Source organism: Danio aesculapii, chromosome 16 (assembly GCF_903798145.1).
Source record: "Danio aesculapii chromosome 16, fDanAes4.1, whole genome shotgun sequence".
Classification (NCBI taxonomy): domain Eukaryota; kingdom Metazoa; phylum Chordata; class Actinopteri; order Cypriniformes; family Danionidae; genus Danio; species Danio aesculapii.
In genome coordinates, this window is record NC_079450.1 from 3,675,928 (window position 1) to 3,690,927 (window position 15,000).

A 15,000-nucleotide genomic window follows, 5' to 3' on the forward strand; every position below is an offset into this window, starting at 1 on the left:
TTTTTCTTCTGGAGAAAGTTTCATTTGTTTTATTTTGGCTAGAATAAAAGCAGTTTTTAATTTTTTAAAAATCATTTTAAGGTCAATATTATTAACCCCTTTAAGCTATATTTTTTCAGATAGTCTACAGAACAAACCATCGTTATACATTAACTTGCCTAATTACCCTAACCTGTCTTAACCTAATTACCCTAGTTACGTCTTTAAATGTCACTTTAAGCTGAATACTAGTATCTTGAAGAATATCTAGTCTAATATTATTTACTGTCATCATGGCAAAGAGAAAATAAATCAGTTATTAGAAATGAGTTATTAAAACTATTGTGTTAAGAAACCATAATTACCAACATGGTTAATACATTTTCAAAATATTAAGCCAAAAAATGTGCGTTAACCACATTATTTTAAGCAAATTCATTCAAATCCTGCACTTAAATATTTTATACATGCAAGCTGAGACTAATAATCTCACTCAGTGTTGTGCAGTGATATACTGACTATATGTTTGACATCATAACTGTTTATAACTCGTTCCAGTCATTCACAATGCCTTATCAACCAATCAGCTTCCAGGACTGGAAGTATCCATTTATTATTTTAATTTTATTAGTTTCATGGAGGTGGCATGGTGGCTCAGCGGTTAGCACTGTCGCGTCACAGCAAGAAGTCTGCTGATTTGAGTCCCGGCTGGGCCAGTTGACATTTCTGTGTGGAGTTTGCATGTTCTCCTCGTGTTGGCGTGGGTTTCCTCCGGGGGCTCCGGTTTCCCCCACAGTCCAAAGACATGCGCTATATGTGAATTGGATAAACTAAATTGGCTGTAGTTTGAGTGTGTGTGGATGGGTGTTTCCCAGTACTGGGTTGAAAGTATGATGGAATTGTTGGCGGTTCATTATGTTTAGATACGTGTTGAAAAAAACCTTTGCGTTAAACAGAAATTGGGGGGAAAAATAAACGGGGGCTAATAATTCAGGGGGGCTAATAATTCTGATGTATATAGAAAAATTTATAAATAGATAGTCTAATACCATTAGTGGTGGGCAAAGCGAGGCTTCGTGAAACACTAAAACAGTTTAAGCAAATGTGTCGAAGCTTCGAAACGTTTCGAAACCCCACTCTACAGTGACGCCTAGTGGTCATTTTTAATGTATTGCACTGGAACAGCTTCAGCAAAGAACAGTTGAGCAAATTGAGGTATGAAACCCCACGCTGTAAGATCGAATCCTCAAGTGAAATAGTGGAGTGGTTAGGGTTCCTGACTTCCATGCGGAGATTGTTGGTTCGAATCCAGGCTGATACAGTTATTTTGAAATGCTTTAATATCAGTTTGAGGTGGTTTGTTTGTGTATCGTTTTGTTTCAACATTGGTCTGACATCCGAATAAACACTTTGTGAATAAATATAGCTTGTTTCAGTCATAAAACAGGGTTGTTGCTAGATCAGATACAGTTGTGGACAGAAGTTAACAAGAATTATTTATATTATTCATTAAATTTCCCATTTATTGTATTTTATTAACGTCTACCACAACTCTAAACCCAACCATCACAGTACTGTACAATATTAATTATTGTTTTACAGTTACAAAAATGATGTTAAATTGATGGCGTATCAGCAGCTGTATCATATCTAGACTACACCATAAACAGTAACATGATTAAAATACATAAAATCACGATTTTTGAGTATTTGTACAAGTCGGGATTCGAACCCAAAAGTAATATGAAGCCTGCGTCAACATGCACACACATGGTCCACTAAGCCAAACGTGACAAAAACAAAAGCTTGACCCTATCAGTCAAATGCAGATTCTCCAAGTCTCGAAACGCTTCTGAACTGATCGATGCTTTGAATCGCTTTAGTCACGTGACCAGGTGTTTCGAAACACTTTAGTCACGTGACCTGGGTGTTTCAGATCATGCTTCGGTACGGTGTTTCGAAACACTTGCGCTTCTGGATCTCGACACTGTGTCGAAACGTCAGTTTCACGTCAGCCATCCCTAAATACCATGTGTCATTAATTTAAAGTTTAAAAAAAATTGGGGCAGAAAAAGGACTCGCGCATTTTTGCTGTGATTTACAGGAATTCACTTTGTTGTGATTCAGTGTAACAGTAATCCTGTCAAACATGTTTAGAACAATGCAATGATGACGTGTTCAAAGACTGTGTTTAAGTATCACACTGTAGTCCTACATAATTAATTGTGTTTTTTAAATCTTTATCTTTCACCCCATCCTTAAAAATATTGGTTTCACCCATTTGACATAAATTTTCCAAATCATTTTTCATCTTATTTAATTTAGTATCATCACTTATTTGTTGGTATAGTTTATAATAACGGCTCCTATTGTTTCATTTTTTTATTAAACGTTTTAACACTTGATGACAGTGGAGCATTATTTTGTAATACACACATGTTGAGCATGTATTTTTTTATTTTACTAATTTTCTTTGAAAGATTAAAAGCGATTGTCTGCTTTGAAATTCTTTCTATATAAAATTGCTTTTATAAAAATAATTTTGATAGAGACAGTAAAATGTGTATATGCATGCATGTATGCATGTTTTCAGTGTCGGGCAATGATTAATATAGATAATAGCATCCAAAACAAAAGTTTGTATATGTGTATTATGTAAATGTATATTCAAGTAAATGCACATGCATAAAAACAAAACTGCACCAAGAAAAAGAAAATGTTTTCAGGAATCAGAATCAGAATCAGAAAGAGCTTTATTGCCAGGTATGTTCACACATACGAGGAATTTGTTTTGGTGACAGAGCTTCTACAGTGCAACAGCATTACAGAGACAGGACAAAAAACAGATGATAAATATATTTAAAAAAATATAGAAGTAAGTAGTGAGTGCAAATATACAGATTGACAAGTGTATGTACATGTTTATTACTATATACAACGTTATATGTGCAGCTGTTATATGTGCAAATTGGCATGTAAAGTGTGTTGTTAAATAAGTGTATATGTGTATAAAAGTGTATAGCAAGTAGTGATGTTGGTTCCACAATTATTATCATCAAGTGTTCATGAGATGGATTGCCTGAGGGAAGAAACTGTTCCGATGTCGGGCTGTTCTGGTGCGCAGTGCTCTGTAGCGTCGACCAGAAGGTAAAAGTTCAAAGAGGCAGTGTGCTGGGTGTGAGGGGTCCAGAGTGATTTTGGCAGCCCTTCTGCTCGCTCTGGATAAGTACAGTTCTTGGGGAGTAGGAAGGGTTGTACCAGTATATGTATATTAATGTATACTTGATAAATATACACACACATATACCATGTAAATACAAACTTTTATTTTTGATCCATATTAATTAATTATAGCCCAGGACTTATAATAATATTCCAATCTAAAGCTTTTATGTTTGTTATACTCGTTATTATTTGTGTAAAACCATGCCAATTGTAATTTACTTCTGTCACGTTGATTGTTTTTGGTATTCCACATTTGGTAAACCACGTTCCCTGTTTTATTATTTATTTTTGCAGGTGTACGTGAACTACGAGAACAGCTTAGGGACTTCTGTGTACCGTGAGCAGTTTGATTTCAACGCGGAGCCCCCTTGGGATCCTAGCTGATAGCTGGAGAGGTCGACTTCTGGCCTGTTCCTGTAAGTTCACATTACTGTATCCTCACTTACGGTGTTTTAGCGTATACTAGCATAAAGTGCAAACAAGAAATTCAGATTTTGCTCAGAATCAGTATCGAGCTGTTCTTAGACCTGCTTTGAGAATGGATTTCCAAGGTCAGTGACTCTTCTGTCCTGCTGTGAGCATTGATCGAGTCTTTCTGCTGTGATTTCAAGCCTGATTTGGTGTCAGTAAATGTGTCTTACCTGTTCATGCACACTAGATAACCTGGAATAAAATAAAGCTGCAGTTCACAGTTGGAGTCCCTGAGCAACAGTAGCATCATGAATCATTGATCAACGCATTGATCCTGCTAAATGTCAAACTGCTAGATGTTTCTTAAGGAAATCTGTTTATCTATGGCACTTGGTCATTCAAACATCCTCATAATATAATAATAAAAGCAAATAGTAATAATGATGATAAATAATAATAATATAGATAATGTAAGTCTAGCTATTTATGGCTGCAATGACATTTTACTTGAAATCATGCTGTTTAATCACTCTTTCAGACTTTTAAAAAGCAAATGTATTGACATCAATATATATATATATATATATATATATATATATATATATATATATATATATATATATATATATATATATATATATATAAATACAGCTAGATACATGCATGCATACATATGCATATACATGGACAAAATTTCCCTTGTTACTCAATTTGGTTCAGTTTTGTCTAGGCCAGTTTCATTGTTTTGAAATGATTAAGTCCATTACCACAATTGGAAATACGCTGTATAATATTCAGTAGGACCTCCACGGTTCAATAAACATATATTTATATTGCAGTTTTTCAGGTTTATTCTTTTTTTATTGAACATATTATATATTGAATCGTATCAAAACTGTGATCTAAAACCAACCCAAATCGTGAGAAGTCTCTATTTTTGCAGCCCTAATACACACAAACTTCGTTATTACATGATTGCACAAGATTTTTACAAAAATCCTGTACATAAAAATATTTATAACACATTTGTATATAAATCAAGGTTTCCGCAGGGTCTTAAAAAGTCTCAAATCTAAAAATGGAAATTTTAGGCCTTAAAAGGTCTTAAATTCGCTTTTCTAGGTCTTAAATAGTTTTGCTCAGGTCTTATTTTTCCGATGTCCATGTAACGCTACATCTAATGCTGATTTAAATTCTTTTTTGTTGTTGCTGCCTGGTTTAGTGGTGTTGTAGTTCTTTATTTCACTAGTCCAATTGTAATATGCGGTATTACAACTACAAATGAGACAAACATGCAACAGCCAATCAGCTATCTGTAATTGAACTCTGTGCGCGCGGCAAATGTGATGTCATCGTTGTTTTTGCAGAGGTTCGCTTTGGGTGCACGCGACATGATTTCGGCTGGTGGAGCTCACTAAATGTTTTGAGACTCGGGTTAACAGTTTATGCGGCGCGTTTGATTTGAGTTGAATATGAAACACTTTGAAGAGATTTTGTCTGAAACAGGTACGCCTGTACACACATCTTTATTATCCGTCCATGTGTGATCATAGGGAGAACCAGATGACCAATAATTCCTGGCTAGAAATTGTAACAGCTGTGGGAAAGGAGGAAAGTTTTTGTAAAAGTTTGGAAAAACCTGAGGGATATGTTTGTTAAAACAAACAAAAAAAAAGAGGCCATGCCAAAAGTGGAGACCCAGGGGATTTTAATATTGCAGTAAATGTTTTTCCACCAGTCATGATAGGTTTTACACTGATGTAAATATTACAACTTTGAATTTAAAACAATTTACAAGTTACAAACTAAAATTAAGTGACAAATGATTTATTTGATAACTGGAAAGGAATAAATGAACCTATCAGTTTATAATATATTGATTCCCAATTTCTGGGCATTATAGGTGATAATAGTCAGGAATGTTGGACCGTTATTGCCTTTTTAGCTTATAAGTAGAGGACAGAAACTAGCCAGAAAGTAATGTGTGAATTGTTGAGTGGGCTAAATAAAAAAAAAAGGTCAGTGTTTTTAGTAAGTGTACTTATTTTATTATTATTATTTTTTTGTATTTTATTCTTGCCTTGATAAAAAAAATATAATTGTAGAGCAACACATTTTCTGTTGTCATTAATATTTAACTTTAATAGGTAGAACTGTCTGAGATATTAACAAAAGCAAGTGAAAAGTTTGATTTAAAAAATCTTGAATAGTTATAAAAATCTTTATAATCAATGTAATAAATAATAAAAATAATAAAAAATAATTTGTTAAAAAATCTTCAATGATATTAATGACATGATCTAGTCACGGAAACTTTCTTCTTCTCTGTTTATCCGTCTGATTTTACTCTGTTTCTTTTGACCACCCCCTGTCATTAAAAGAATATCTCAGTTGTGAACGCGTCAAGTATAAAAGCCTCGTCCGTTTCGTGATGTGCGTGATGTGACGCCAGGTGAAAGTATAAATCAGCATTAAGATGTTTGTTTGTTTGTTTTCTCTGTAGTTCAATGGTGCGTCTAACCTGTCTTTAGCACTGTTCAATTTAAATACATTTATTTTACCACAAATTTTTTGATTTTTGCATATTGTGATATAGGTCTTAAATTTAATACTTAATGGTCTTAAAAAGTCTTAAATTTGACAATATGATATCTGCAGAAACCCTGTTTAATGTGTGTGTGTATATATGTAAACACAAATTTTTTGATTGTCAAATCATCTCTTTGATGTGAGACGTTAGTTCTACATGCACAAACATATAAATATTCAATGTATAGTGTACATTTTGTTGTCTTCTAATAACATGGAAAATCATCTGTCTGTCTGGTGTTGGCAGTGATATCACTAGGACCCAAGAGCTCTGAGGGCTCCCCTTTCTAGGTGACCATCAGATCACGGATGAGTATGAAGGGATCTCTGGATGAGCTGCATTATTCTGTTGAGCTGCTGGAGGGAAGCGCAGCTCTGCGAGATGTGATCGATAAACACATCTATGATCAGACTTTTGTAAGTATAGCAGGACTTTCTGCTGTGATGTAGTTTGGACCTTTTCTCTTTGTGCTGAAACATGGACGATTATGACAATTTCACACCACAATAATGACGTATATCACAATATTTTACCTTATCTGTAGATTCAGTCAGTTTGTAGCTTATATAAGTCAACCACAGGGAAAGAACTATTTTTATTTACAGTTTTTAAGTGTATACTCAAAAATGCGCTCGTTTATGTGATGTTTTTTTCCTCGTTTTATTTCAAGTTTCAACATTAAAAAGCGAAATAAAATGCGATATGTAAACATTGTACTTTTAAGTTTGCAACTCTCACATTTCTATAGACTGAAAGGCTTGTGGGCATATAAGATATCAAGCGAATTTAGATCATTTGACCACAAGAAATTGTCAAATTTGTAGTTTCAAAGAAGATTAATTGACTCCTCGCTAAGCCCCGCCCTCCTTAGTTACTGTTTCTACGCCTGTCAAGCTTTCGTGCCTGGCACATCTTTTACAATGTGTATGCGCCGGTGTCAGACATTCCCAGGGATATAATCAGTCATTTTTGGCGAACAGGTGAGATTTCCGAGAAAGCCAGACAAAAAAGGGACTGCAGTATGCATTACAGGGGTATATTCACGACATAATAGGCAACTGATTAGAGAATAATTCAATCAAAATTGAAGCTAGCTTAGCCTAGCCATCTCATACGCTGACCATTCAACATCTCAGTTCATGCACAGCAGGAGAGGTGAAGTTTAAAAATAATCTAATATAACTGATTAGACCGTGATTTCTCTATTTTAAGCCAAAAAGCCTGATAGAGTAATGTTGTGCAATGAAATCTAGCGCTACTAACCGACCAGGAAACACGCATGGACAGTGCTTCTACATTGTTCATTCATAGAAAGAACAGCCAGAAAGGGGAAATTGTGCCGAATATTAGCATCATTGACCCATAACAATGTACAGTAAGTTACCTATAGCTGTCAGTATGTTTGTGTGCTCTTTATAAATGACTGAAAAACAGCTGAGGGTGAAGTATATTGATCGCAAGTGCTCAGTTTGTGATCAGATCTCTGTTTTGTTCTGTTGATTTGTAATTTCAAATATTCGTAGCTTGATACAGATAGAAATATGAAGTTCAGTAAAGTTAGCAATGGATTCGGAGATTCATATTTTCCTGATCAATAACTCATGATGACCTATTTGCTATTAGTATGACTAACGTTACTATGGTGGAGCAGTGCTCATAATATCGAGTGGAAAAAAAGAAAAAGACAGCTGGGCAACCAGCTTTGTGTTTTTGTAAGAAACACAGTTCAGATCTGTTTAGAGGAAGAGGTGTGTGAGTTATTGCCGACGGTCTATCACTGAATGTGTCAGTAATATCAAAACAAAACCAACTTATCTCCGCTCCTTTAGCACCCCTCACAGAGCTTGATCCACGCTGGCATTTCTCCTCTTGGGTTTTAGGTTTTGAAAAGGGAAAAATTCCACCATCCTGTCCAAACTTTTAGGAGACCGGGTGTCAGATTTGCACAATCCATATGCACAACGCTTTGGCCTGTTTCCCTCGCTCGAAAGCTTGACAGAGCCCCTGCGCGTAGCTACGGTTGCTAAGTCACGATTGATGGGTGGATGGTTTTTGGATGTGGCTTAGCGAAGGGTCAATTGTAGTCAAAATTCGAAGTGGATCGAAAAAATGGTCAAAAATTCGACAAGAATGTGTTGCTCAATAGTTTTAGGACAACTTTGATGACAGGCTTTAAATTCTGACTACTATATACATGTGTTCTTTTAAATATCTCAATAATGTTAGACTTATGGAATGTTTACGGAAAACATGAAGCAATGTTTATTTCATTTGTATCTTTGTCCTATTGAATTAATTGATGCTTGTAATTAGTTGATGTAGTTTAATGCAGATGCATACCCTATCAATGGAAAATAAAGTTAAATCATCTGGTGAAATTATGTTAATCCCAGTTGTAAGAGCAACATATAATAGCTTGACTTCTAGTTGATCATTTGGAAAAGTGGCAGAAGGTCGATTTTCCAGTCAATCATCTGTTGAACTGCATCCCAATCATCACAAATACTACTGCAGACCTACTGGAACCGGCATGGACCCGAGGTTCTCACAGAAATCAGTCAAGATGGTGAAGGAGAAATCATGGTTTGGGGTTATATTCAGTATGGGGGCGTGCGAGAGATCTGCAGAGTGGATGATCAACATCAACAGCCTGAGGTATCAAGACATTTGTGCTGCCCATTACATTACAAACCACAGGAGAGGGCAAGTTCTTCAGCAGGATAGCGCTCCTCATACTTCAGCCTCCACATCAAAGCTCCTGAAAGCAAAGAAGGTCAAGGTGCTCCAGGATTGGCCAGCCCACTCACCAGACATGAATATTATTGAGCATGTCAGGGGTAAGATGGTGGAGGCGTTATAGATGAATCTAAAGAATCTTGATGAACTCTGGGAGTCCTGCAAGAAGGCTTTCTTTGCCATTCCAGATGACTTTATTAATCAGTGATTTGAGTCATTGCAGAGATGTATGGATGCAGTCCTCCAAGCTCAAGATGGAGTCAGACACAATATTCATTCTGTTTCCACTGCAGCATGACCACATATTCTATACTGGACATTATTGAAGGTTCAGTGACGATACTTTTGTCTAAGCAAAGTCAGACCTTACTGTCCTAATGAAATTATTATAAATCAAGACATGATCATATTCATTATTGTGGTCAAATTAGCATAATCTAGAGGTTTTGCCTTTTATATGAGCCATTCTGATACCAAACGATCAACTAGAAGTCAAGTTAATATTTGTTGTTCCTAAAGCTTGCATAGGTCACAAGACTTTTGTCAGGTAGTGTATATCATAGTGCACAGCTCAATTCTGAAGTATGATATTTGTTGTTTTTTAGGCACTGAAGAGTGCTTTTTTTGCTGCTGATCTGGGGGTGATCGTGCAGCAGCAGGTTCGCTGGAGAAATAAAATGGACCAAATTCGGCCTTTCTACACCGTTAAGAGCAACAGCAGCCCTGTAGTTGTTGAACTCCTGGCTGCTCTTGGAACTGGCTTCATTTGTTCAAACAAGGTGAATAAAAACCAATAAAATATCTCGTTGAAACAAGACTCTAAAAATGGGTCCTGTTGTCTGTTTGTCTCTCATTGAAACCTATTTTTAAAATGTCTGTTCGTGCCTTCATCTGTTTTGTCTTGTGTGCTCGTCTTTCAGCATGAGCTGGACTTGGTGAAGGGCTTTGGTGTCCCGTCTCAGGACATTATTCTGGGCGGCACATGCAAACAGCTCTCTCATATCAAATATGCAGCCAAACACAACATCCCGCTCCTGGTTTGTGATAATGAGGCAGAGATGAGGAAGATTGCACGATGCCATCCTAAAGCAAAGTGAGTTCTGCTGTCTAAATAAACGTTTGGGTTATGTGTGGAGAAATGAATGTTAGTAATATTCATTAAAATCTTTCAGTATTTTATATATTATAATTCGACAGGTGATTTTTAATGTTTTATTTTAGATTTATTTTTTATTATTTATTTTTATTTTCTTATTTATTGTTGTTTATTTAATTTTAATTCATTCATTGATCAATTTATTTATTTTTGTGTACTATTTACTGCTATGTTGTAGGTAACTGAGTCAAATTTATGTTATATATTTTAAAAATATTATTAATATTACCATGTTGTTGTTGCTGTTTATTTATTTATTTTTTACAATGAGTGATTGAGATTATCATTAACAGTTATCATTATAATTTATATATTGAATATTTAGCACAAGCGTTAATGTTAATATAGCTAATGCTACTTATATGGCATTAAAACATAACTAAATACATAAATAAGCCTGAAACTATGGTGAATATCCTATAGGTAAGTGTTTTTAGCGGTTATATATTTGTATATTCCCTCAAATTGCAACTTGCTGTGAACTAATATCATAGGCATATTTTGAAGATGCTTGAAATTCTTCCAGGCAAGGGCAGCTAGGGATTTAGTTTTTCATTTCTGTACATTATTGCTGTTTGTTTGTTTGTTTGTTTGTTTTTTCTTGATGACATCTCAAACATAATGATAAGCTGTATTCACAATTCTGCATTTTATTTTTATCTTAACCCCTGCCTCATCTTCTTGTTTTGTGGACTAGGGTGTTGCTGCTGTTGACGTCTGAGAGCTGCTGTGAGAAAGAGGAGATGGCCATACCGTTCGGCTCTACACTGAAGGACTGCAGGCGTCTGCTGGAGTGTGCTGCTGGAGAACTTCATCTGCACGTCACTGGAGTCAAGTGAGTCTAACTGTAGTCATTACTGGGGTTGGGTACTGAAACCCGGTGCCATAATACCTTTGTAACTGGTATGCACCGGACCAAATCAGCATATGAATTTCTGTGCCTAATTCCAGTGCCACTGGTGCTGCGACAAGAACGTAAAGCAGGTCGCACACCAAAAGTGACACGCAGTGCCATGCATTGTAGAATTCTAAACGTAGGTTTCTATCAGGGTACACACACCAACGCTGCAAGTCGGCCAATGTGCGCGTCTGGTGTGTGATACTTTCAATTGTGTATGTATGTATGTATGTATGTATGTATGTATGTATGTATGTATGTATGTATATGTATGTGTGTGTATATATATATATATATATATATATATATATATATATATATATATATATATATATATATATATATATATATATATATATATATATATATATACACAAACACATACATACATATATACAAATATCTTAATCTGTGTCCTGAAGATGAATGAAGAACTCAGAGAATTGGAACGACATGAGGATGAGTAATTAATAACAGATTTTTCCTTTTTAAAGCAAGAGTGTAAACAAATGATGTCAGCGTTTATTTTTTTTTCTCATCAATAGGCTTTCACAGTCATGCACAGTTAAGCCAAGGACATCTATGAAAGAAGTAAAAGAGTTGTGTTTTAAGTTTATGCTGTTGATTTCACAGATTCAACATTCCCAGCTGCTGTCAGGAAGCAGAAGCGTTCTCTCGTGCTGTTTCTGAGGCCCGCTGTGTCTTTGATATGGGGGTGAGTCACTGCTCGTCCATCCAATTTCTGATCGGATTCTTCCTACTAAAAGTCTTTTAAATCATGAGCTTTCCTGCTGAGTCTAGAGAAATGAGCTTTGTTAATTAAAATGTCAATATGTTTCACTGCAATAATGTGTTGTAAATTACTGATCTTAGGAGGAGCTGGGCTTTGAGATGAATATTCTGGACATTGGAGGTGGTTTTGATGGAAGTGAGGAACAATTAGACAAGGTATTGTATTCTGCTGTACATTTTTTTTAAAGTGTAGTACAGGGATGGGCAAACTCGATCCTGGATGGCCGGTGTCCCTGCATAGTTTTGCACCAACCCTAATCAAACACACCTGCTTGTAGCTTTCTAGTGATCTTAAAGACACTAATTAGGGTGTTCAGGTGTGTTTGATTAGTGTTGGAGCAAAACTCTGCAGGGACACCGGCCCTCGAGGATCAAGTTTGCCCATGCCTGGTGTAGTATGTAGGATTGAATTACTAGTGGTGGAATTAGGTATTGCAGTCCAGAGGGGTTTTTTTACCTGCCAGCCTCTCCTTAAAATGACGCACACATAGGTTGTCAGATTGACAAAAAAAGAGACTGAAATTAGCTATTCTTGTCATTAGATTACCTACTAAATCAATGCAAATGCACAAACATAGATTAATTTCTGCCAAGTGGAGCAAATGAAGCAAAATGCACAATGCATTTGCTGCGAACATGCAGAATTCTTTTCAGTTGCATCTTCTGCGCTAATTCACTTGATGTGGAAAAACATTTTCAGAGTAAACTAAAGCCAGTGATGTGATACTCCATGTTTAGAGCGGACCCAGCATTACACTGTAAACAGCTCAGCTAATGTTTATATTTTGTAATATTTTTTTAGTTTTTAAGGGGTTTTCACCTTTGAGATAAGGCTGGGCGATATGGCAAAAAAAAAAAAACTAGGTTTTTATAAGTTTGACCGATTAACGATTTCATTTTTTTGTGTAACTCGTCAACTTAATGGCTCGTTTCCACTGACTGGTACGGTTCGGTTTGGTACGGGTCACCTTTATCAGGCTTGCGTTTCCACTACCAAGGGTACCCTTTTGGTGGGCGTGGTGTATGATAGAAACTTTCAGTCTACGTCATTCTCGCTCGAGGAAATGTCTACAATAAAGCTGTACGGGTCACTTACATATCATATGAGAAGCTCTTCTCACAACACAGATGCTTCATACACAAAAATACTTGTGTAGAAATGTTTATTACTAACTTTTCAATGAACATGAGTTGATTATAAATGCAGATCAATGACAGTGTGAAACAGCCTACTGTAACGTCTGTAATTATATTAAATAACTAAATAAATGAACATATATAAACACATACAGCCCCTTACAGTCTCCGATATGTTACCAACTACAGAAGAACTACACACAGCAGACATTTCGTCCGTATTTAGGTTCAAAACAACACAAAATCTAGCCTACAGTCAGTGTAAACCTCTCATCTGTGTCTGTAATCTTCAGCTGCACATGTAGCCTCTGTTAGACAGTAATTCCCTCATTCCCGGTTCATATTAGTCCAAAAGGTGAAGATAATAAGTGAGTTATACATGGCATTTTGTTCATGTTTGCTGAATAATAATGTGCTCCTTTTTTCTGGCTTCTCCTTTGTTTCTTCACGCTTCACTCTCGCGTTTGTCAGTGTCTGACAGGATCGGGTTTCAAAAGCACATCAACAATCAAGCACAGGTTATTATCATCAGCTCAAGAAGTTTGTTATTTCAGATATAATGTTAGACGCGCGGCGAGCGCTAGCAAGAAAGCAAAACCGCTCGCGCCTCAGACTGGCTCGTAAAAAACTATGGGGCACAGGGTAAATCTGCTCTTCTTCTTGGCTTTGTGGCTGTTCATAAAGACGACGACAAGGTTTGTTTGAGCCCAGATCGACCATGGCTCGTTATTATATGTATTTATAATTCCGCTGTAATCTCTCGCTGTGTTTTTCAAACATGGCGGTTTTTTGTTTTTATTCTGGCTTGTTGCGTAAGCGAATGACGTATCTCTTTAAACCAATAGGTGCCAAAAAAGTGGTACGGTTCGGTACGCTTTTTGACAGTGGAAACGGCCATAAAAGCGTACCGTACCACTCAGTGGAAACGGGCCATAAAACATTACAACAACATGACTGAAGTAACATTCTCTTTATAAGTAACTTGAAATACCATCTTTTTAAGGAACATTGTATTTTTAATGGCCTTGCCATACATAAATTGGTCAACAAGGTGTAAATGAATGTAAAACAAATTCACAAGTTAAATATTGTTGCAGAAGATTTGAATGAAATATCAAAGTAAATATTGTACAATTTGAATTCAACATTAAGTATTTCTGTTCTGAATATATAGTAAGAAAATAACCAATTTAACCAATGTAAACATAACATCAGTCAACTCAAAAAGTTAAGCAAATTTACAGCAGTCAAAACTAAACAAAACAACACTTTGTTGACCATCGTGCAAACATAAAGCATGTTGATAAGCTGTTCTTTACAGGTTTCTTGAGAGGAAGACCAGTCTGTCTACTGTTTATTTGGGTGAACGGATAGTGGGCGGAGTTACAGATCAAACTTCAAAATCTGTAATGCCGCAGGATGTATTTGAATAATGATGGCTGGTTCCTTTACTTGACAGCTCAGATTTGATAATCATCATTTGTTTTGTTTACAGAGTTTGAGGTTTACTGTATCATTATTATTCACACCTTACAGACGTTGATCTACCTTCACCATTGTGCACACTGTAACATTTAATTTTTGTATTTATCTATCAAGTTTAAGAGTCTTTACACTTATATTTATTTTATTATAAAGAGATCAGATATTGTTTAAATATTTTTGGTTGACTATTAAAACTATCTGCCTGAGTAATGTTGATAAAATAAAAGTGGTTAAAATCCTAATAATCCTAAATGTATTGTTAAAACATAGTTATTGATACCGAATGATATCAAGCATGATATCGTGATAATTTTTTCCCAATATGACCCAGCCCTGCTATTAGACATGTATTATTAGACTTCTTTTAAAAACAATTAATGCTTGCTGGGAAGAGTCAAAAGCTTACATACTTTTTTTTTTTTGCATTTGCAATTACTTCCCCCCCCCCCCCCCCCCCCCCCCAAGCCTAAAGTGTTGTTGTTTTTTTACAGGTTAACCAGATGCTGAAACCCATGCTGGACATGTATTTTCCTCGGTCGACTGGCTTGTCAATCATTGCTGAACCTGGAGCTTATTACGTGTCTTCTGCCT

The 15,000-nt window shown here is 35.9% G+C and overlaps 1 protein-coding gene across 2 annotated transcripts in view; it reads left to right on the top strand.

The window, feature by feature from the left end:
• The window catches only part of azin1a (antizyme inhibitor 1a), a 23,996-nt gene that overhangs the window by 1,980 nt on the left and 7,016 nt on the right, over positions 1-15,000 (top strand). For both annotated transcript variants that reach the window (XM_056474761.1, XM_056474760.1), the window contains exons 2-9: positions 3,499-3,620; positions 6,452-6,621; positions 9,547-9,720; positions 9,862-10,034; positions 10,795-10,932; positions 11,629-11,710; positions 11,869-11,943; positions 14,901-15,000. The exon at positions 14,901-15,000 is cut by the window's right edge and continues 66 nt beyond it. In XM_056474761.1, coding sequence (XP_056330736.1) covers positions 6,514-6,621; positions 9,547-9,720; positions 9,862-10,034; positions 10,795-10,932; positions 11,629-11,710; positions 11,869-11,943; positions 14,901-15,000 — 850 coding nt within the window. In that variant the 5' untranslated portion in view covers positions 3,499-3,620; positions 6,452-6,513. The remainder of the gene's footprint in view (positions 1-3,498; positions 3,621-6,451; positions 6,622-9,546; positions 9,721-9,861; positions 10,035-10,794; positions 10,933-11,628; positions 11,711-11,868; positions 11,944-14,900) is intronic.